At 52.8% G+C, this 19,302-nt stretch overlaps 8 protein-coding genes across 9 annotated transcripts; 5 read left to right on the forward strand and 3 right to left on the reverse strand.

Annotated features, from left to right (window-relative positions):
- The first annotated feature begins 3,289 nt into the window (after nt 1-3,289).
- On the forward strand, nt 3,290-6,121 carry GUITHDRAFT_158278 (hypothetical protein). 2 transcript variants are annotated; one of them, XM_005827741.1, is made up of 10 exons: nt 4,370-5,127; nt 5,179-5,191; nt 5,250-5,374; nt 5,425-5,467; nt 5,516-5,561; nt 5,613-5,647; nt 5,694-5,771; nt 5,817-5,878; nt 5,931-5,998; nt 6,053-6,121. In XM_005827741.1, the coding sequence occupies exons 1-10, from the start codon at nt 4,388-4,390 to the stop codon at nt 6,073-6,075; spliced, it is 1,233 nt and encodes a 410-aa protein (XP_005827798.1). In that variant the 5' UTR covers nt 4,370-4,387; the 3' UTR covers nt 6,076-6,121. The 2 variants fall into 2 exon arrangements, with proteins under 2 accessions (XP_005827797.1, XP_005827798.1); XM_005827740.1 differs by lacking the exons at nt 4,370-5,127; nt 5,179-5,191; nt 5,250-5,374; ... (2 more) ...; nt 5,694-5,771; nt 6,053-6,121 and adding an exon at nt 3,290-4,167 and having other exon boundaries at nt 5,498-5,561; nt 5,817-5,852; nt 5,942-5,962.
- Nucleotides 6,122-7,452: 1,331 nt separating this feature from the next.
- GUITHDRAFT_113086 (hypothetical protein) lies at nt 7,453-8,526 on the forward strand (the record flags this gene model as incomplete). Its single annotated transcript, XM_005827742.1, has 6 exons — nt 7,453-7,586; nt 7,632-7,694; nt 7,753-7,918; nt 8,029-8,099; nt 8,147-8,219; nt 8,266-8,526. The coding sequence occupies 6 exons, from the start codon at nt 7,453-7,455 to the stop codon at nt 8,524-8,526; spliced, it is 768 nt and encodes a 255-aa protein (XP_005827799.1).
- A 22-nt stretch (nt 8,527-8,548) lies between these two features.
- GUITHDRAFT_113087 (hypothetical protein) lies at nt 8,549-10,623 on the reverse strand (the record flags this gene model as incomplete). Its single annotated transcript, XM_005827743.1, has 11 exons — nt 8,549-8,677; nt 8,727-8,785; nt 8,844-9,045; nt 9,094-9,358; nt 9,416-9,489; nt 9,536-9,643; nt 9,688-9,768; nt 9,824-9,937; nt 9,985-10,117; nt 10,167-10,479; nt 10,575-10,623. 11 exons carry the CDS (start codon nt 10,621-10,623, stop codon nt 8,549-8,551), a joined length of 1,527 nt encoding a protein of 508 aa, XP_005827800.1.
- A 1,704-nt stretch (nt 10,624-12,327) lies between these two features.
- GUITHDRAFT_45910 (hypothetical protein) lies at nt 12,328-12,855 on the reverse strand (the record flags this gene model as incomplete). Its single annotated transcript, XM_005827744.1, has 2 exons — nt 12,328-12,488; nt 12,546-12,855. Coding segments are annotated over 2 exons (471 nt in total), but the record flags the coding sequence as incomplete, so codon positions are not given.
- Nucleotides 12,856-13,346: 491 nt separating this feature from the next.
- Nucleotides 13,347-14,211, forward strand: GUITHDRAFT_154014 (hypothetical protein; the record flags this gene model as incomplete). Its single annotated transcript, XM_005827745.1, has 2 exons — nt 13,347-13,538; nt 13,586-14,211. Coding segments are annotated over exons 1-2 (683 nt in total), but the record flags the coding sequence as incomplete, so codon positions are not given.
- A 458-nt stretch (nt 14,212-14,669) lies between these two features.
- Nucleotides 14,670-15,978, forward strand: GUITHDRAFT_154015 (hypothetical protein). Its single transcript, XM_005827746.1, has 10 exons — nt 14,670-14,698; nt 14,750-14,817; nt 14,881-14,935; nt 14,986-15,126; nt 15,180-15,249; nt 15,307-15,378; nt 15,427-15,480; nt 15,539-15,648; nt 15,696-15,785; nt 15,850-15,978. Exons 2-10 carry the CDS (start codon nt 14,754-14,756, stop codon nt 15,962-15,964), a joined length of 771 nt encoding a protein of 256 aa, XP_005827803.1. The 5' UTR covers nt 14,670-14,698; nt 14,750-14,753; the 3' UTR covers nt 15,965-15,978.
- Nucleotides 15,979-17,090: 1,112 nt separating this feature from the next.
- GUITHDRAFT_113090 (hypothetical protein) lies at nt 17,091-17,596 on the forward strand (the record flags this gene model as incomplete). The annotated part of the gene is made up of 4 exons (XM_005827747.1): nt 17,091-17,125; nt 17,274-17,318; nt 17,384-17,472; nt 17,526-17,596. 4 exons carry the CDS (start codon nt 17,091-17,093, stop codon nt 17,594-17,596), a joined length of 240 nt encoding a protein of 79 aa, XP_005827804.1.
- Nucleotides 17,597-17,837: 241 nt separating this feature from the next.
- On the reverse strand, nt 17,838-18,466 carry GUITHDRAFT_113091 (hypothetical protein; the record flags this gene model as incomplete). Its single annotated transcript, XM_005827748.1, has 4 exons — nt 17,838-17,939; nt 17,990-18,063; nt 18,192-18,250; nt 18,438-18,466. 4 exons carry the CDS (start codon nt 18,464-18,466, stop codon nt 17,838-17,840), a joined length of 264 nt encoding a protein of 87 aa, XP_005827805.1.
- Between the last annotated feature and the right edge of the window lie 836 nt (nt 18,467-19,302).

Raw genomic sequence — 19,302 nt, forward strand, 5'->3', positions numbered from 1 at the left:
TCTCCCTCCCTCCCTTCCCCTCCAATCCCTCCTGCCCTCACTCCGTCTCTCCCCTCCTCCATCCCGTTCACTCACCGTTGCGGAGGCCAGGTGCAGTGGAGTATGCAGTAGGGCATCGCGCGCGTTCACATCGGCCCCGCTGCTCACCGCTCTCTCCACCTCACTCAGATTCTCCGCTATCACCGCAGCCACCAGTTGCTTGTTCACATGCTTCTTCCCCTTCTCTCCTCCTCCTCCTCCTCCTCCTCCTGAGCCTCCCTGCTGCAGGCACCCTCTAACATGGAGCTGCTCGCACGAGCTCCTTGACAGGTGCACCGCTGCCCTCTGCTGCCATACTGCTACAGGAGCAGGCACACACACAGTCTCTTCCTCCTCCTCCGCGGGCTTCGCCGGTGTGACTCGCCTCTTCCCTGTAGAATCGTCTCAGAGCCACATCGCTTTCTCGGAGGAGGAAGGGGATAGCAGGGGGATAGGATAAGGGCCAAGAAGAGGGCGGAGTGCAGAACGACAGGTGAGCGGCGAGGGGAAGGGGAAGGGAGAAGGGGACAAGGAGGGGGGGGAGAAAGGGAAGAGGAGGGAGGAAGAGTGTTGAAAACTCTACCTACTCTCCCGTTAGCAGGACGATGAGCTGCTCTGTCTCGCGTGTCATTCTCAATTTTCTTTTCACCTGGCATCTCTTTCAGCAAAGAAAATCACAAGCAGCAGCAGCAGCAGCAGCAGCAGCAGCTTTGCTCCTCTCCTATGCTCACCATTTTCACCCTCTCCTCGCAGATTGCTGCGCAGCGATCGACCAGCATTTGCCTCCTTCATCAAGGCATCCTTCTCAAACACCAGCGCGCTATCGCTCTTCCTCTCCTTCCTCTTCTCCTTCAGCTCGTGCTGCTGCTGCGGCTCCTCCTCCTTCTCCTGCTTCTCCTCCTGCTTCTCCTCCTGCTTCTCCTCCTGCTTCTCCTCCTTCACATTCCGCAGGTTCTTCAAGTGGCCCCTCTTGAAGCAGAACAGCAGGCCCTTGCTCCGATGGAAACATGTCGAGCAGCACTTTGGGGGGTTTCCCTCCTGCGTGAGGAACAGATGCCCCTCCTCAAGGCAGTGCTCCAGCTTCAAACTCAACGCGCTGCACTTCTTGCACATGCTCAGGGAGACCTTGCCGCCCTTGGAGGCTGCAGGTGTGTCCTCTGCTCCTCCTGCTGCTGGGGCTGCTGCTGGGGCTGCTTCTGCTGGTGTAACAGCTGCCGCCGTCGCCGCTTCCGTTGCTGCTGCTGCTGTTGCTGCTGCTGTTGCTGTTGCTGCTGCTGCTGCCGCCGCCGCCGCCGCCTGCTGGCGTTCCTCTTTGACTGCCTGGTGCCGCTCCTCCTTGGCAGCCTCAGCATCCGCAGCCTTAGCTCGCTTGTTGCTGGGGGGATCACGAGGGAGCGGAGAGGGCATGCTCCCAAGGCTCTTGCTCCGCTTCCCAGTCGCTGACTTGGGAGCAGGAGAGTCTTTGGCGGAAGCCTGCTGGGCGTTGGCCTCTTCTTCCCTCTCCCTGCTGAGAAAGTGTGAGAGGAGGAGGCGGAGGAGAAGGAGGCGGAGGAGGAGGAAGAGGAGGAGGGAGAAGGGGAAAGGAAAGAGGAAACGGCTGAGGCGGAGGATTAGGATACCTTGTGCTTGCATTCTCGACCTCAACCTGGCAGGAAGGGTCACCCAACAGCACAAGGGGCGAACGAATTGGCGCAGACCTTCTCGGGATTGTAAAACTCAGTCTGCTTCCTCTCCCTGCCAATAGTGTATCACAACATATCCATGTTGCCTTGTAATGACTGCACCTCCTCTGCCGCTCGAAGGGGATCACCAGCTCCTGATCATAGATCCCTTGACCTTGGCCCTTCCCCTTGACCTCGGCAGTAGCTCCACCGTCTCCTTGGTCGTTCGGCTGGAGGGAGGAATAGGACGAGGACGAGGACGACGAGAAAGAGGAGGAGGAGGAGGAAGGAGAAGATGGAGGAGAAGGTGAATTTCGGCATCACAGCTCAAGCACAGTACCTTCTTCTGCTTCTTTCCGGCAGGCGGGGCCATCGTGCGCACCAAGTCCCCCTCGACTCTCCCCCTGCAGTCAAAGTAGACGGGTCAGCTGATAAGGTCCCCTGCTGCCCGGAGGATCGACCATGACGATTCCTCTGTTGTCCTTGTCACGTTACTCTTGCCTGGATCCTGTTGCTGTCTCCTCTTCCTCACATCTTCATGCTCCCTGCTTTCTTGTTCCCAACTACCTTGTTCCTTCCTCCTGCCATGTTGTCTCCCTAGCCTTTGCTTTTAGCTTCTCTCCTCTTCCGCCGGCTGCACCGTCATTCGTCCTACTTGCTTTGCTTCCTTTCCCCCCTTCACAATCACTTTCCTTTCACTGCTCTTGCATTCCTCTCATCGCTCTCTGTCCATTCGGCAAGCCTCCTCTGTCCTGCCCTTCTCGCCAGCTCCTCTAATCGCCACTCCTCTCCTGTTGTCTGCCCTCTGCTCTGCTCTGCTCGTCACATCACAGGCGCTCTTCTGTCTCCAGTACGACTTCCTCTCATCTCATCTTCGACTTGTCTCCTCCCTCCTCTCTCCTCTCCTCCCTGCCCTCCCTCCCGTCATCACCAACACCATGTTTGCATGTTTCGGCTTTCTTCCGCCAATCCGGGGGTAGGGGTCCTTTCTTACAAAAATCGAATACAGATGGAGGGGTACTTTTACTCATGAAAGTGGGTGGGGTATGCTAATGGTCATATTGAAGGGGTGGGCGGGCATTTGGAAGTTGGATAGGAAAATGCAGATCATAACATGGCGAGGAGGGAGAAGCGAAAGATTAGGAGGAAGACTAAGCAGAGGAAGAGGAAGAAAGAAAGGATGGGAGGAGGAGGAGGAGGAGGAGGAGGAGGAAATGAAGTGGGATGAGTATGGGTGGGAACAGCGGAGGATGAAGGAGGGCGAGTACAGAAGAGGGAAGGGGGGAGCGGTAGGTTGTAGTCAGGTCAAGAACTGATAGGATAGCACAGAAGCAAGATCATCATGGTTCGGACCTTGGAGGGAAGCAAAGACAAGATGCAGGACAACTTGCTTTGAAGCTTGGTAGATAGAGGAGACGTAACGGGAGAGTATACGATTCAGTGCAACGACAGCGTAGAGGTCGGAGTTAGTGCGTTGCCAGGGGCTCGCATGTATCAATGTGCATCCAACTTAGCGTCTCGGCAGCAGAGTCGCATGCTCTCGAGGGACATCCCACATGGTTGGAGCTGAACGTGTGATGTGCAGTGCATGTTTCCAGGAGCATGAGGGTATGGAGCCGTCAAACAGAGCTCCCAGCACCACAGGCAAGTCCATCGAGGACTACTACGAGATAGGAAGCAGGTTGACCCAGGAGTCAGTGGGTGCGAATGCAGAGGTCCTGAGGGCGGTGAGGAGGTCGGACGGCAAACATTTCGCTGTCAAAGTCCTGCGTGTCGGGCACACCAGGGAGGACAGGTCGCAGATCCGAGCGCTGCAGTCGGTGAACCATGTCGGGATCATCAAGCTGGAAGACTGGTTCGAGACCTCGACGTCTCTCTACCTGGTCATGGAGCTCGCTCTCGGCGGCGAGCTCTTCACGAGGATCCAGCACAGGGGGAGGCTCAGTGAGCGGGAGGCTGCGGCAGTGGTCAAGCAGATGCTCGAGGCGATAGGCCACATGCACTCGAGGGGGTTGGTACACTGCGACTTGAAGCCCGAGAACATCCTCTATGCCGACATGTCGGAGAACAGCCCCCTCAAGATCGCCGACTTCGGCTTCGCCCAGTTCTTGCCGGGGAGGCTGGAGAAGCTGAAGCAGACCCTGGGCGGGACTCCGAGCTACACGGCTCCTGAGATTCTGGTGGGCCAGCCGTATGACGGGAAAGTGGACATGTGGAGCCTGGGGGTCATCCTGTACATCCTCCTCAGCGGGATCAAACCTTTTAAGGTCTCCGGGCGCACTCCCGAGGAGCTCCGGGCCGCCGTGAGCACCGTGCTGAGAGGGGAGTACACGTTTGTGGAGCCTCACTTCACCAATGTATCAGCTGAGGCCAAGGATCTCATCGCAAGGCTGCTGGTCGTGGACCCGAAGCAGAGGCTGAGCTGGGATCAGGCGCTGGCCCACCAGTGGATCACCGGGCTGGCTCAAGACACGCCTCTCGGGGCCCAGTACATCGAGGAGTTGTCGCGATTCAACCAGGGAAGAGGCCTGTCCTCGCACGCGCTCGCCGGGATGGTTTCCAGGATCTCTCAGCCTGACGCCATCGCTGCGATGAGCAGCGCAGACCCGGCGAGCCTGGCGTGCATCTTGCAGGAGGGAAGCATACAGCCGCTGATCTCGCTGTCCTACTCAAAGTCTGCCGACGACTGCAAGAACGCCTGCAACGCCATGGCGAACCTTGCTCTCAAGGAGGAGTTCCAGTTTAAGATCGTGTCGGAGGGAGGGATCCGCCGTCTCAATGAGATGGCGTTCGAGGCCGCCACCAACGAGATCAAGTTCTTCGTCGCCCTCGCCATGGCGCGCATCGCCAAGAATGCCCAGCTCCGGCTGGATATGGTGCTGGCCGAGGAGGGCTCGCTCTACAAGACGCATGAGGCTCTGATCCGCCTCGCTCTGCCCCCACCTCAGAACTCAGAGAGGGTACAGACGCAGGCAGCAGAAGCTCTGGGGCTGCTGCTCTTAGAGGAAAACCTTCACTGCACTCTCGTGCACGCCGGGGTCCTCCCTGTGATCATGCGGCAGGCCAATCCTTCCCAACAGTCCGACTTCCGTCGCACAGCCCTGCACGCCTTGAGAGGGCTTTCTATCGCGTCGTTGAGGAACCAAGCGTCAGGTTGCGTCCAGATTTCCCAGCTGGAGAGCGAAGTCCGCAAGTTGGCCGAGATGGCACAGGCAGACGCTGCTCTGCGCTTAGGACTCGCATGCTTCGGCCTCATGTTGAAGAAGGAGAAGATCGACGCCACTTGGTCGCTTGCTAGCCCCACCTACTCCACGATGATCGAGAGAATCACTTTCAGTGATGACTCGAAGGTTCGCGCCGGGCTGAAACTTCCCAAACTGGATCCCATAGATCCGCTAGAGGTCCATGAGCACCATGTTCAACCTCATTCCCACCATTCGTCGTCTCGGTAATCGCATGACTCGCCCTGGCATGCCCGCTGACGTGTTTCTGCCTGCAGGAAGGAGTCGGAGGTAAAGCTCTCCGTGCTAGCTCGCTGCCAATCTGCCGCCTTGACTTTGAGCTCTTTAGAGGAGAGAAGAGGAGGAGTTTGCATCGCTAGGAGGAGCTGAGAACGGGGGGTTGGAAGAGGAGATTCAGTCATGCATACAGCACCTCCTGGAGGCGCAGAAACTGCTGCACCTGGTGACTGGGAGGTCAGTTTCCTTTGTGGTTCCTCCTTGCCTCCGGGTGAGAATGGCTCCAGGTCTCCTCCGAGGACTTGGCTGGAGGACTGCGACTCCTTGGAGGTCTGGGGGGAGGGAGGCGTCGAGGGACAGTAAGCCCTTATCTCCTAGGCTCACTCGGATCCCTTCAACCCTCCGCTCCGCGAACCTCCGCAAGGTCAGTCAGTGGTGTCCGAAGGCAGAGAGTTGGTAGATGACGAGATCGCAGACGAGATTCAGCTGAGCGAGCCCTACTACCAGGCGGTGAGGAAGCAGCGCAAGAGCTCAGTGCGGCTCTGACGGATGGCAGGATGTGCTGGAGGTAGAGGAGGGAGAGGAGAACTATCTGGTGCAGCCATCGGAGGAGGATCGAGCTCTGCTGGACTCGGTGAACAAAGGGGAGAGGAGAAAGAGGCGTCTGAGCTCTCTGTAGATGCTGAAGCAGCTGGCGCTGGATAGAGGGATCATTGCCGACGTACTCTCGAGGGCAAAGGGGTGATACCCCCGTCCCTTGACCTTCCAGCTGGGATGTTGATAGTTCTTTCAGAGCTCGGGGAGCAGACAAGGCTCAGAAGCTGATCCATGCGATCGGAGACACCATCCAACTGATAGCAGGTGATGGTTGATGCTGCCTTACAAGTGCCATATCTGACGCCAGGCGGCTTTCAGACACTCTTGGAATTCACTACTAAGAAATTCATTTTTCCTTTTCTTTGTACATAAAGTTCAAAGCAGTTCACATCGATGAACTTGAATCCTCGGCCATTGGATTGCGAGCGTCACAGGAGCTCAACCTCCGTTCATGTCTGCTTCTAGCAAGACTCTCGGGAGGCAATTTTATCTACCGTAGAGGACTTGGCGTTCACCTACATCATATCTGATGAGACTTCTTTCAACAAAACACAACGTTTTCACCGATGTATAGATATAAGTGTCTGAAGTCTGAATCCTGCCCTCGTCTTCGTACTTGTTCAGATCTTCCCCGAATGAATTCCGCGTTTCTACCACGTTGGCGAGCCAGTTTGCAACTGTACAAGGTTGTCACAATCTCGTTCAATCATCCCAGTAAATTCTTTTGAGCAAAAACGTGTTTTCTTTGTCTAACATTCAATGCTGCAAGAATACAACACTTGAATTCTTTAGATTTTTGACTGTCCACCTACCTACCTGCCTCTCTGCATCCTACCCTGTCCCCTCCCTGACCCTCTGTCTCACTCACCCCCTGTCTCTCCTCTCCTCCGAGGACCTCCTTCGCTCCCTCTCATCGATGTATCCTGTTTCCAGCCTCTCTCCTCTCTCCCTTCTCCTCCTCTTCCTCTCCCCTCCCCTCCTTGTCTTACCCAAAGGAGCTGCAACAGCTCCCACCACGGCGATCGCCGGCACAATCAGCGGGATGGGCATCTCCGCCGCCTCCTCGACTCAGATTGACCTTTTTCTTTCATCATAATTACTCAATAAATTTTATTGAATGTTTTCATAAAAACTTTGTAAGATAGAAATAAGTCAATATTTTATGTACCAGCCTCGTAATAAACAGAGAGAGCCAATGAAGTTGAATTTAAGTTGAGTAATAAATTGCTCTTGTTTGACTTTTTTTTCGACAACCGGCGTCTCCTTCACATGCTAGGGGGGAAGGGAGGGAGGGGAGAGGAGGAGAGGAGGGAGGAAGAAAGTGGAGAGAGAAGAAGGGAGGGTGGAAGAGAGAGCAGGAGAGAGCAGGAGAGAGCAGGAGAGAGCAGGAGAGAGCAGGAGAGAGCAGGAGAGAGCAGGAGAGAGCAGGAGAGAGCAGGAGAGAGCAGGAGAGAGCAGGAGAGAGCAGGAGACAACAGGGACAACAGGAGACAACAGGAGAGTGAGACGAAAGTAGAGTGAGTTCAAAACAATCCCATCCCAGGATTTCATCGAATATAAGTGAATAGGAGGATACGTTAGCAATTGGAGAGTAGAAGTCTGGAGTTGATCGGAGGTTGAAGCAGAATATTTAAGCCGAATGAAGGAGAACGAAGCAGAAATCTTTCTTTCGTCTTCACTTTGATGATTTGACAGTCAACAGGAACATTCGCTTCAGAATGGCTGGCATGAGCTTCAGTGCTGCCATGCAGTTTGCCTCATTCTTGGCGTTCTGCCTCTTCCTGTGTTCTGCTCCTGCTGCTGGCTTGTCACAGTTCGACCCGGCGAGCTGCAACCAGACGAATCCTTGCTGGTGTGTGCGACGTCACAGCTGTTCCCTCCTCACCCGTGTGCACAGCACGTCAGCAGATGTTGTGACAGCTCTGATAGGATCGGCTTCAAAAAGCTTCTGCAAGATAGAGTGAGATCTTATCAGCTCTCTTCTCGTCCCTTGTCATGCACCCTCACCACATCAACAGGTATCCAGTCAGGAACGAAGAGAATTGGGACATCGAGCTGGTCAGGAAGAAGAACAGAGCGGCGATTAGCAAGCTAGCCGATCTCGAGGCGCTGGGATGCAGTCATGAACCATGCAAAGGTTGGGCTGGCACTCGTGCCAACAAGTCAGGGGCAGATGCTCATGGTGTTGTATAGGGTATGTGTGTGCTGAACAGTTCCCCCGGTGCTTCTACGTGGATGAAAAGTCACAGGCAGTCGGCTGAGTTGCTTTCGTCCACATGACCCGTTGACGTCAGGGTGAGTTTCGTTTCGAGACTTGTCGAGAGACGTGCCAGGACTGCTACAGCACGTGCAAGGTCGACACGAGGTTGGAAACGCCGGATCCCGTCCGATCTCGTTTGACATGCCTGTCAGCGCTCAATGTCTGGGGAACCCGTCGCAGTACGAGATCGCCTGCAGCTCGGAGAGCAACATGCTGATATGGCGAGTATTTCCCGATGCTTCATGCTGGGCATGAGTGACTGTGCCTGCAGGTCAACGCTGAGTTTCACAAGCGCGATACTCCTCTGCTTGCTGCTTGCAACATACTAAACGATGTAAACTATAAAGACGCGATGTTCATTCGACGATGTATGTTTCCATCGTGGCGATTCTGGCCGCACCCTAGAGCTCATCCTCGAAAATCTTTCATTTTCATAGATTACAAGCAGAGCGACAGGAGGGCATTGAAGCAGAGGGGGCTGAGCATATTGAAGGCGATGAGAGCAAACGCCGACGCAATCGAGAAGTTGTAGTTCACCCACTCACCCCTGTGGTTCACCTCAAACGGGAAAGAGCCGAGCATGACTTTGCTGAGCAGATACCAACAGCCTGCAAGGACGTCAGAAGCGAATTGAGAGGAAAAGCAGTCGAACATGTTGGCAAGGCAAAGAAAACCATAAGAGCCTGAAAAAGAGACGTCAGGTCCATGGCACATGGCGAGTCTCCTCCGAACCGTTGAGGGGGTTGCATTCAACGATGCCTGTCGCCTCCTTGCACCAACTGCCGTTTGTTCTGCAAGGGAACGCCAATGAGAAGGGATGTTTCAGCTGTAAGTGAAGAGAGGAAATACCTCTTCGAACAGGTTTGGTGTTGGCCTGGTCGCGAAGTTCCGCTCTGTCCGGGGAAACTCTGATGTTTGGCTGGTCGCAAAGTTCCGCTCGATCAGGGGAAACTCTGGTGTTCAGTTGATCGCGCAGATCCACCCTTTCCGGGGAGGCTCGATCGGGAGAGGCACTGGCAACATTGTCTCTGAGAGGAGATCCCTTAGCTTTCTGTGCAATGACATCAGTGATGCACGTTGGTGACCAAATATGACAAACCTTAGTGCTGTCAACCTCAGCTCTCCAACAAGTGATTGCGTCTTGCAGGGCCTGTTTCGACGATTCGAGACCCCCGATAACCCGGAAAAGTCTTTCGCAGTGAGCGTTGAGCACATCAGGGAGTGAAGAGGTCTCGATGGAAGGTTGCTGAGGCTTCGCCGACAAGCGAGCAGAATCTTCATGGTGCTGATATCTCTCCTGGTATTGGTATTCTTCCTTGTCTTCTCTTGCTTTGACCTGATCCATCTTCGTATTCAAGCTGATTCTGTTTGCAAGATCAAACCTGAAGTCGTACGGAAGCGAGAAGAATCAATCAATGTACCGTTTCACACTGTTCTGCTGAGGGCTTGACTTGGTGGTGGACGTGGCATGGTTTGTTGCGATCGCCATCATTTCCTGAGCTGAAGTTAGAAAACTCAATACCTGTGAAATTTGAGCGAACCTCGAGTTTGCTTTTCTGATGTCGGGAGGCCTCAAACACATCTTTCTCAATGGTTTTGCCGTAGTCCGCTACTGGGGGCCTGCGCTCCATAAGATCTTCGGAATAGTCCTGAAGGCAATAAGTGACAACCCAACAAATCGGCTGTTTATTACCTTGTGATACGCTTCAAGAGCTTCCGGACGGGGGAGCGGAGTCTTGAAAACCGCCTTCTCGACGTTTGCAGTGGATAGAATCTTGTAACAAAACAAGAGACGTTGAGTGCACATGTGCATCAAGAACTTATCTCACCTCATCTCGCTCATACCCGGTTGATCTCAGGGTCTCGTCGAGCTGAAGCGCTCTATTGACAACCTTCTCTGAAGGAGTCATGGGGTGTGGGCTCGATCGCTCGCGAAACATGACCTGCCGTTAGATGTCTCAGTCAACAACAACAGAGCAAGATCGCGCACCCGATGCTGAACAGGCTGTGTGTGCGTAGATTGCTGCTCTTCGTCCGTCACGGGCGAAGCCGGCGAAAGTTGAGCAGGAGAATTCGCCGCCTCAGAAATTCTTTGCACGGCTCTTGGAGTCATGTACGGGGACCTAAGGAAAAGGTGAGGAGGAGCTGTAAACCCGTAATGGGAGCAATCACTTTGAAGCCTTCAAGGCGCTCTCTGACTTCCAGGAGTTCCTCGAGTCAGTCTCGAACGGGATAGAATCGAGCCTCCCGGTGTATCCCGCCCTGTCATTGTGCTTGTGGTTGTACGAATCGATCAAGTCCGAAGAACGCCGTGTTTGCCACTGTGCGCGATAAATCTCTGAGTCGACGTCAAATTCTCCGCAGCCTCGCAGTCTAAGACCACTAACGAGGTTTGGGACTGGTTGGGGGATACCGAGAACAAGGGGAAGCAGGCACAACAGACACGTAATGGACAAGATAGACATGGTGTTCATCCTTGGGAGAACTGGGCAAGTTTTCAGACGATGCAAAGGCTTCAGATTACTCTGCTAGAAGAATAGTCATCTCCGGATAGAGCTGGAAGTGATAAATCATTCTTACCTACTCCAATCGGGATTCTACGATCTGCGAAAATCCATGCAGGGGTCATTCCCATTCACCAAAAGACCGTTCTCCAATTCTCTGTCTGCCTGAGAATGATGTCAGACGCAAGCGAGAAATGTGTACACCTTCTCTTCAGATCTTTTGTATTTGCACTGCCATGATTCCACATTGATCCTCTCCGTAAGCCCAGACCTACATGGAACTCGTTCGAAAGCTGCGGTGCTTGCATCCTTCCTCCCTTCTACTTGTTGGCTTCTGCGATATCTCTTTCTACAACTACAGAGTAGTCTCTCTTCAATTTCATGAGCGCAACTTTCAAGGCTCTCAAGCACTCATCGAGTGTTCCCCTATCGCCTCGTTCACGACCCATCTTGATCTGTTCTCAGAATCGACCCTCTTCGTCTGGCTTTCTGCTCGATCTCTCTCTATCTTTTCATCCTCTTCACACATCTTGTCCCTTCCCCTCTCTCCTCCTCCTTCTCCTTCTCCCCCCTCTCATTCTTCTCCTCCATCCATACTGCCGTCGCGCACTTTTCGCAGATTCATCGCGCCCTCCATTTTGGCCACCCTGTATTGGGAGGGGTGGGTTTGTTTGGAGAGGGGGTAGTGAAGCAGCCAGGTAAGGATCTGGTAGGGTTTTCACTGTAAAATCACCTATCAATCATGGGGTAGGGGTACTGGGGATCAGGGGGTACATACAGAGAGTCAGGGTAGGGGTGTGGGACGGGCAGAGGGGGGTAGGCGGGAAATTCGGAAAAAGTCTGAAACAAATTGAGTAAATTTTAAAATAAATTTATATTTGAACTTTCTTGTCGATTTATATTCAAAATCACATTCAGACATTGAAAATTAAAAATCATTTGTTGAACCCTTGTTAAGTGATATTAATACGGTACAAACCGTCGGAACCCGGGCCATCAATGATTGCCTCGGCCGGGCCGAGCCTCGGAGGCCGGGCGGCTCGGACCGCCCGGCCGGGTGGCACGGTCACGGGTGCCAAGCCCGGCCGGGCGGGGGCCGGGCCGGCGGCGTCCCGGCGATCATCATAGAGTCCAGTCCGATAATAGAGTCCGATTGACCGTCCGACAAGGCTGGCGAAAGGCTCTCCGAAGCCGGTCATTCACATTGAAACCATTGTCAACTTCAAGGCTGAGTGCCCGGCTCCGCCGGGCTTGGAGTCACGGGCCGAGTGACCATAATGATGCCAGCCAACTGATGATTCGGCTAGCTTCTTCACTGTGTCAATATCTGGCGATCCGACTGACTCGATATGCAGGCACTGCGGCACTTGGCAAGGCAATCGCGGCTATGGAAGGCATGACATGTGGAGACAGGAATGCAGATAGTGCGAGCATGCATGCAATGCACCTAGCGCTAGGTTTAGAACCTTACTGCTAGCTGAGTAAGACACAATCATCGTCTTCGGTTGTCATTGGATAACCGTCCTCACTGCAGATACACCACCCTACATCCGCACGCCTGGGATCTAATCGTCGTCCTCGTCGTCCACGATGCTTTGCTTTGTGATCTTTGTCCCAGGAGAACAAAGAAGTGTCGACCGCTGCGCATCCCTGCATCGCAGCCTGAAGCCGATCAGGCGCATCTCCAATTTCTCCTCCTCCGTCATTGAGTGCTCCTCTCGCGTCTTGAGGTTCTCGAGCTGAACAGCCAGCAGGTCCATCTCGTACTGGTCTTTGCGCGCATCAACCAGATTGTAGTCGATGAACCATGGCGGCAGATGCTCCGCCGTTGGCAGTGAGACCAAGTCCACGTCAAAGAACTCGATGTACTGTTCGTGCACAAGTCTGGCCTTCAACCCAGCAAACGCCCTGTACTCGTCGAGAATAGACGTGAGACTCCAGTTCTGCAGCCTCCTAAGGCAGCCAACCAGGGGAGCCGTTTGAAACACACCTGTGTCAACTGCGAATCAGTCGTACTGGAACTCGCTACATGCAACACCGCACGGACCTGAGGTGCAGCAGATCAAGAGAGGATGTTTGCGATGATCGAGCACCATCTCGAGGGCATCTTTGATGAAGTCATCACATATCGGCGTCCATTGGGGATCAGGCCTCCACGCCTGCACCCCCAGGTTGTGCAGATCCACGTTCTGTTCCTTGAAGAACTCCACCACGCTTCTCAGCAACACCTCCGGAGACAGGTAGAGCACGGTCTTGAGATTGAGGCCAGTGAGGAAAGGGAGGTTCTCATCGACAGGAGCATTTGACCTGTACAGTCCCTGCTGCACGATCCCAAACGCGTTCGGCGGCTTCAGCATTTTTCACTCCCCACTGCCTGTCGTCCCCTCCATGGCGCAGGTGAACCCTCTTCCCCGCTCTATCCCTGGCCCTCATCCCCCTCCTCCGCTCCAGCGAAATGAAGCTGTTCATGACCCCACCCCCCTTTGTCAACGATGTGGTGCAACTGGGTGGAAATGGAAGTCAATGTTTTTGTTAAAAGTAGGGGTACAATGACTACCCTACCTACCCGCTACGTCTCAGCCTCGTTTGTGCGAAGTTGCATGCTGTCGACAATTTTGTGTGGGGAGGGAATGCGCGAGGAAAGGAAGGAGGAGGGGCGAGAAGAGGAGGTCAGGATGAAAGGAGACACGGGGAGAGTACAAGATAGTGTGTGTGTGTGTATGGAGCAGCAAGATGCGTGAGGAAGCAGTTGTAACAAAGTTTGATGGTTGAGAACAGTGAAAGATAGGTCGCTGTAGGACTCGTGCCTTGGATCAATAGAGTCTTTCTGCCTTTCTGACATAATGGCAGAGGGGGCAGGACAACGCATGGGATGGAAAGGACGCCAGCCTTGTAAGTGACAGGCGGCCAAAATGTACGGGGAAAACAACCCTGTCGCGTCTCAGTTTTGGCGAGAAGATCTGGTTGTTTCTCGTCGAATCTGTTCGTTCAAGAAAGACATCAAGGAGTGCTCTGGCAAACGTTGTCTGATCTCACTACGGTAAACTCGCAACCTTCACTACAACATGTGCTGATAATGTTCGAAAGGTGCTCTTTCTTAAAGAATCAGCGATTCTCTGTTTCTTGCAATGTTCGTTTGGTGATTTCTGACTGCACGTCATCAATGACAAACAAGATTGCTGATGACTATCAGCTGACCTGCAAGCAGTATATGCTGCAGACTGTCTTTGACATGCCTGTGCTTAGTGACGAACGAGCGGAGTTGCAAGTCGAAATTAGCTCGGCTCCTATCTTCACCAGAGTACGCGCCGAGCTGTCCTTGTTTCAACTACCTTCAAGTGTTATGCAAATCATCGGTGCTCCTGCTGGGTCAAGCATCGAGGCCTCTCCCAGTTCTGACCTATCCGATACCATGGAAGGAGAGAATGATGAGCAGCAAGATGAGCAGCTCGGGACGTCGCCAAGCAAAACCTTCTTGGGTTTCTTGGGCATGAGGCCAGGAAAGCATAGGATTGGTCAATACGAAAATTCAATGCAGGAGCAACCGACGATTAGCGCTGAAGATGACATGAAGGATTCTTCACTTGACTGTGTCAGTCCTGAGAGTTTCAATGCATCATATCGCAGCTGGTTCCGCCCTAAGGTCCGAGAAATGGATCAGGACGTTCAGAGCCATTCCATGTCCTCTGACTTCACTGAAGACATTCTATGCCATGAGACTGAAAACATGCAAGCTGCCAGTGCCTCAGTCGAAAAACATAGCACTACTGTGTCCTCACCGGTCGGTGATAACATGGTTGCTGAAAGAAGAGGATGGTGGTGGGAGAGGAAACACAAACAAGAGATCGATCTCGACGGATCTGGAGGCAGAATGGACTCGGTATTGAATTTGTAGTTGGATGACTCCATTTTATTGAGAGAATTGAATTTCACAGCCTGACAAACAAACCTCGGGCGAAGCTCAACAAGTTGCCTCGGTGTGCTCGAGTTGATGAGAAGGGAACCTTTCTCAGATGATTGCAGGTCTGGAAGGAGGAGAGCAGAGTGCCTGCTTTGGGGCTGAAAGGTGACTTCACATTGCGGGTAAGAACTTAGTCGAACAACCCTGTTCAATCTTGTTCTTTTCTCATCTTCCTTCTAGGAGCCTGGCAGATACAAATTTTCCGCGAAGACTTTGGCAAATCGATTTGTTCCAAACAGGTTCATTCTTCTCGAGCACGATACAGTCATTGCTTGACATGAGGACTACAGGGCCATGGGCTACGTCATGACGATCAGTTCAGCGCGTCCAGGTGTGACTTTGGAGATCGGGGCTCCGGGTATTTACCTTTTGATTGTGAGCATAGTGCCCATGATATTTTTGACCATGCCTTTCCATTCAGAGTTCATTCAGACTGAGGAGTTCTTCCACTTGATACCGGAAGATATTCCTGTGAGGTGACAGAAGACACTGGATCTATGAAGAGGAATGAATGCTTCTGGGCCAGGGTGAGTTGGACCCTGTGGTCGCACGCAATCTTCAAGACAAGCGCTGCTTCTGCACAGCTCGAAGTTGTCTCACCTCAGCAATACTCGTCTCTGTATAAGTCGGCGGATTGGCTGGTGCTGTCTAAAGGAGGGGGGTGCCGGTGACATATAGACGCCTGCCAGACGTTTGCACCTAACATGAAGTTTCAAACAGGGAAGAAGAATATGCTCGGAGCATGGTAAAGAAAGGAATCGACCAGGAGCTACAGATTCTGCTGAGTCATGTATTGCTGTCGACTCAACTGAAGGCTGTGTTGCTGATAACACTCTCGTCTCTACAGATCCATACCCGCGAGACAGTCCAGATGGTCCTTGTTCTACTAGCACTGCTCTTGGTCTCCTGTACAAACGAAGTATCGAAGGATCACCTTCTTCTTTTTAGATCTGACACTTTGCCTAAGGTGGTTTCTAATCCCATCTTCCACATCCCAACGCTGTGGTCAACTTGTATTGATGTATGCTCCTCGCCTCACGGCTTCTGCCCTCCAACTGATCTCGCGGGATGTTGTCCAGATCTCGATCCGAGGGATCTTGATTGCGCTGTCATTCGCATGGTGCATTATGCATCCTGAGAACGTGAGTGAGCAGATCGCCACCTGGCATCGAGACTGGCTCAACTATCGGTCCTGTGTAACATCGAGATCGCGCACTTGCCTCATGCTGGTGGCAGGCGGGTGAAGAAACTGAACCAGCGAGCGCGGGATCTTTCACAGAGGATGAAGCACAAGGGCATCTGGGGTAAAGTTAAGCTCGTGCACAGGTAAGCGGATGCCGCGGCAAGGTTTGACGTCTGCGGTTCTTGATAACACTGTCCTCCCCGACAGTGAGTACATGCGGACATTGCATGAGAACCAAGTGGAGCCCCGAGCCTCGAACCAAGAAGACTCGTCTGCTGCTGCCACCAGTGCGGCTCTGCAAGCATCACCACCTAAGAGATAATACCGCACTACCTTAATGTACTGAGTCCGTACTGCCTGCCACCCCCTGAGCGAGGCGCGGAGTCCCCAAGCTCCCAGTGCCCCCGACGTCATCTCATCCAAAGTTCAAGGTTGCATGCATCTGACGGACTGACTCAGTGAGTCCGATCCGTTCAAGTCCTGAGCCGCTGGCGGCCGGGCCCGGCGCTGTGCGCCAGCCGCAGTGTGTGTTAACTACGGTCCGAAATTCCCGGAGTCCCGTGTCATCGCCGCGTGACTGGAACTCCGGGAGTCCCGTCGACTCGGAGGCTCGCCGCGGCACGCCGCGGCCGGCGCCGCCGGGCCCGGCAGCCTGGTCAGTCACTTTTACTCAAAGTGATCGGTCAGTGAACCGCTGTGCGTGACCGGCCGCTCAACAACTATTTAAAGCTTGATTATACTACCACATATTTATGGTCGTAGTATAATCTGTATCTAATATTCAGAACTGAAAATATTTTTAATTCTGTTGATAAAGATATTAATACTATTTTTATGATATTGTACCATGTAAAAGTATTCGAGGACTTCTGTACCACATTCTAAAAAACTCAAAGCAACCTCTACGCCATCATTGTAGTCTGAATAGGAAAATTTCATCTGCAATGCTCAAAATTTCCAACATAATTTGAATATTAATACTCTGTTGTGATTTTTAAATATTATTGTTACTGTTTATTAAAACATGGTCAGAAAACTTTTATAAAAAACGAGCGGCGGCATGTACATCCTCGACATCCACGGCAGGTGGGAGGAGGAGGAGGACGAGGACAACCAGGACGAGGACGAGGACGAGGACGAGGACGAGGAGTGATGAGGAGGACGAGGACGAGGACGAGGAGTGATGAGGAGGACGAGGACGAGGACGAGGACGAGGACGAGGATGAGGACGAGGAGGACGAGGACGAGGATGAGGACGAGGAGAACTAGGACGAGAACGAGGACGTGGACGGGGACGGGGAGGAAGCAGTGGATGAAGAGGTGGAGGTGCCTGGGTGAACGGATGAACAGAAAGAAAAATTCTTGAAACACGCAAGAGAGGAAGTATAATCCACCTATCCATGGGAAATGCAGTAGGAGATGCCAGAATCCCTCGATGTTTGTCAACGATGAGAATTTGTACTTTGGAGTATATGAATCTTTGGTGTTGAGTGTGTATTTCGTAACATTGTTTATCCTTTGTTCCATCTATCAACCTCTTGTCTCACATTTCAATGGTGAAATTCTTTAGTAATGACTATTTGATTCACCATAAATTTCCTATCACGTTGACTAACCAGCGGTTTTGTCAGGTCCTTCAAGCAGATCTATACTGCTGTTGACAACATTCTGAAAAGGTGATGTCTAGCTGTCAAGCCCAGCGTCTTTATTCACTCATGCCTCCTCTTCTTGTTTCTTTCAGGAAAATTCTGTTCTCACAGCAGATTGCGGGATTCGCTCGCTTTGGGGCGGCAGCAGGGTGTGCTCTGTTGTGGTTCACACATCCCCATGGTAAGCTAGGATCATCCGTTACCTTGTTTGCCTCGTTGAATCTGCAATGGCAGGCGTGAACTTCATTCAGGGGGCAGTCAACGACATGGTCAACCCCCCTCCTCCCAAGATTCAGGAGGAGTAAAGTGTGTCCTCTTACAGGGTGCATGTCACGCAGTCAGCTATACATATGAGATCCTTCTCGTTAACAGAGCAATAAAGCACAGGGAAAGTGTGGAATTTTCATCCTTTTGGGCCTCCGCACTTTCTTACACATCTCAAGCATCTTTACTGTTTGTGTGATTCAGAATAGAATCTTTGCTTCAAGCAATGCAACGAGCTTCATTCCCCCAACACCAGCCTATTCCTACATATCACAAGCTAATTTAACTGAACTGGTTGTAGATGCTCGAGGGATCGGCAGCAGGTCCTGGCACGGTGGCAGCGGGATCAGTGCTGAAAGGGAGGGGAGAGGGTGTGTAGGCAGCCTTTTAGAAGAAGCTGTCAGATTAAATCCAATGAGACTTTCCGCATAGACCTGAGGGAAAGTCCAGGATCCGCATGGTGGGGCTCCGCAGGAATAGTTGTCGACGATGTCGAAGTCGGTGCTTCCTGTTGTTATCGAGGTGGTCAGGACATTACAGCACTGCGAACATCTCATGATTGGGTTTGAGGATAACAACGCGGGGAACATCAAAGCAATAAAATTTCTGCATTCTTCTCCACTCTTGATCTCTTACCGTCAATGCCAGCGTTGGCAACGTATGCCTCGTAAACGGGATCCGGGGTGAGGATGGTTCTGCAACCCGATCAGAGACCGACCATAGGATGAACATTCATGTGAAGCTGATATGGATATTATGCACATAAGTTTGCAAAGGGCAGGACAGGACAAGACAAAACGACACATCAAATGCATAAACAACCCACCCACCCAAGACACATTTTTGTGTGTTGCCTCCTGACACATATCAACTACCGAAGACCGATATAGAACGAACACAGCAGCATGCATAGCGACCAACAAGAATCAACCCGTATCTCGCTCAGTCCTTGTTCAAACTACAAAACACCTCAGCATCCTTTGTGGATAACGAACTCTAAATTAGGCTGCCTTCTCCTGTTCTCCCACTCCCCTGACCCCACACTTGATCATTGATAATCAAGAAGCTGCTTGCTTCAATTCTCACTCTCACACTTTCACAGCATCTCGTCGCCTTCTCCCAGTTTGAAACGTGTTGTTGCATACCCAAACCTCGCATCCCACCTGGTCTACATATCCTCTCTCACTGCTACCTCCCAGCTCGTCATCACAACTCAGAGCAACGCTTCCATCAACCTCCATCATCAACCTCCATCATCAACCTCCATCATCAACCTCCATCTCTCCCTCTCTTTCGGCTTCATCTCTTACCCTCGAACAAGCTTCAGTGCCGGGATCATCGAGAGGATCATGGCGGCGGCGTCCCTTGATGTTGCCTCTTCGTGCGTAACGGTGTTTCTATAACGGTTTCCAACCCGGCAAAGGGCCGGCCCGGCCGGGTTGCCGCCGGACACTGAGAGGCTCGACCTTCTCAGTGGTGCTGGATATGAGGGTGATGATGTTGAGGCTGCTGGACATCAAGATGGAGTGGGCAGGAGAGGTATGAAGGAGGAGGAGAGGAGGAGGTGGTGGTGGTGGTGGAGGAGCAGATGGACGAGAAGGAGCAGCAACGGCAGCGGAGGCGGAGTAGGGAGCAAGAGCAGGAGCAGGAGCAGGAGCAGGAGCAGGAGCAGGAGCAGGAGCAGGAGCAGGAGCAGGAGCAGGTGCAGGAGCAGGAGCAGAGCAGGAGCAGGAGCAGGAGCAGGAGC

This window comes from Guillardia theta (genome assembly GCF_000315625.1).
Source record: "Guillardia theta CCMP2712 unplaced genomic scaffold GUITHscaffold_64, whole genome shotgun sequence".
Taxonomy (NCBI): domain Eukaryota; class Cryptophyceae; order Pyrenomonadales; family Geminigeraceae; genus Guillardia; species Guillardia theta.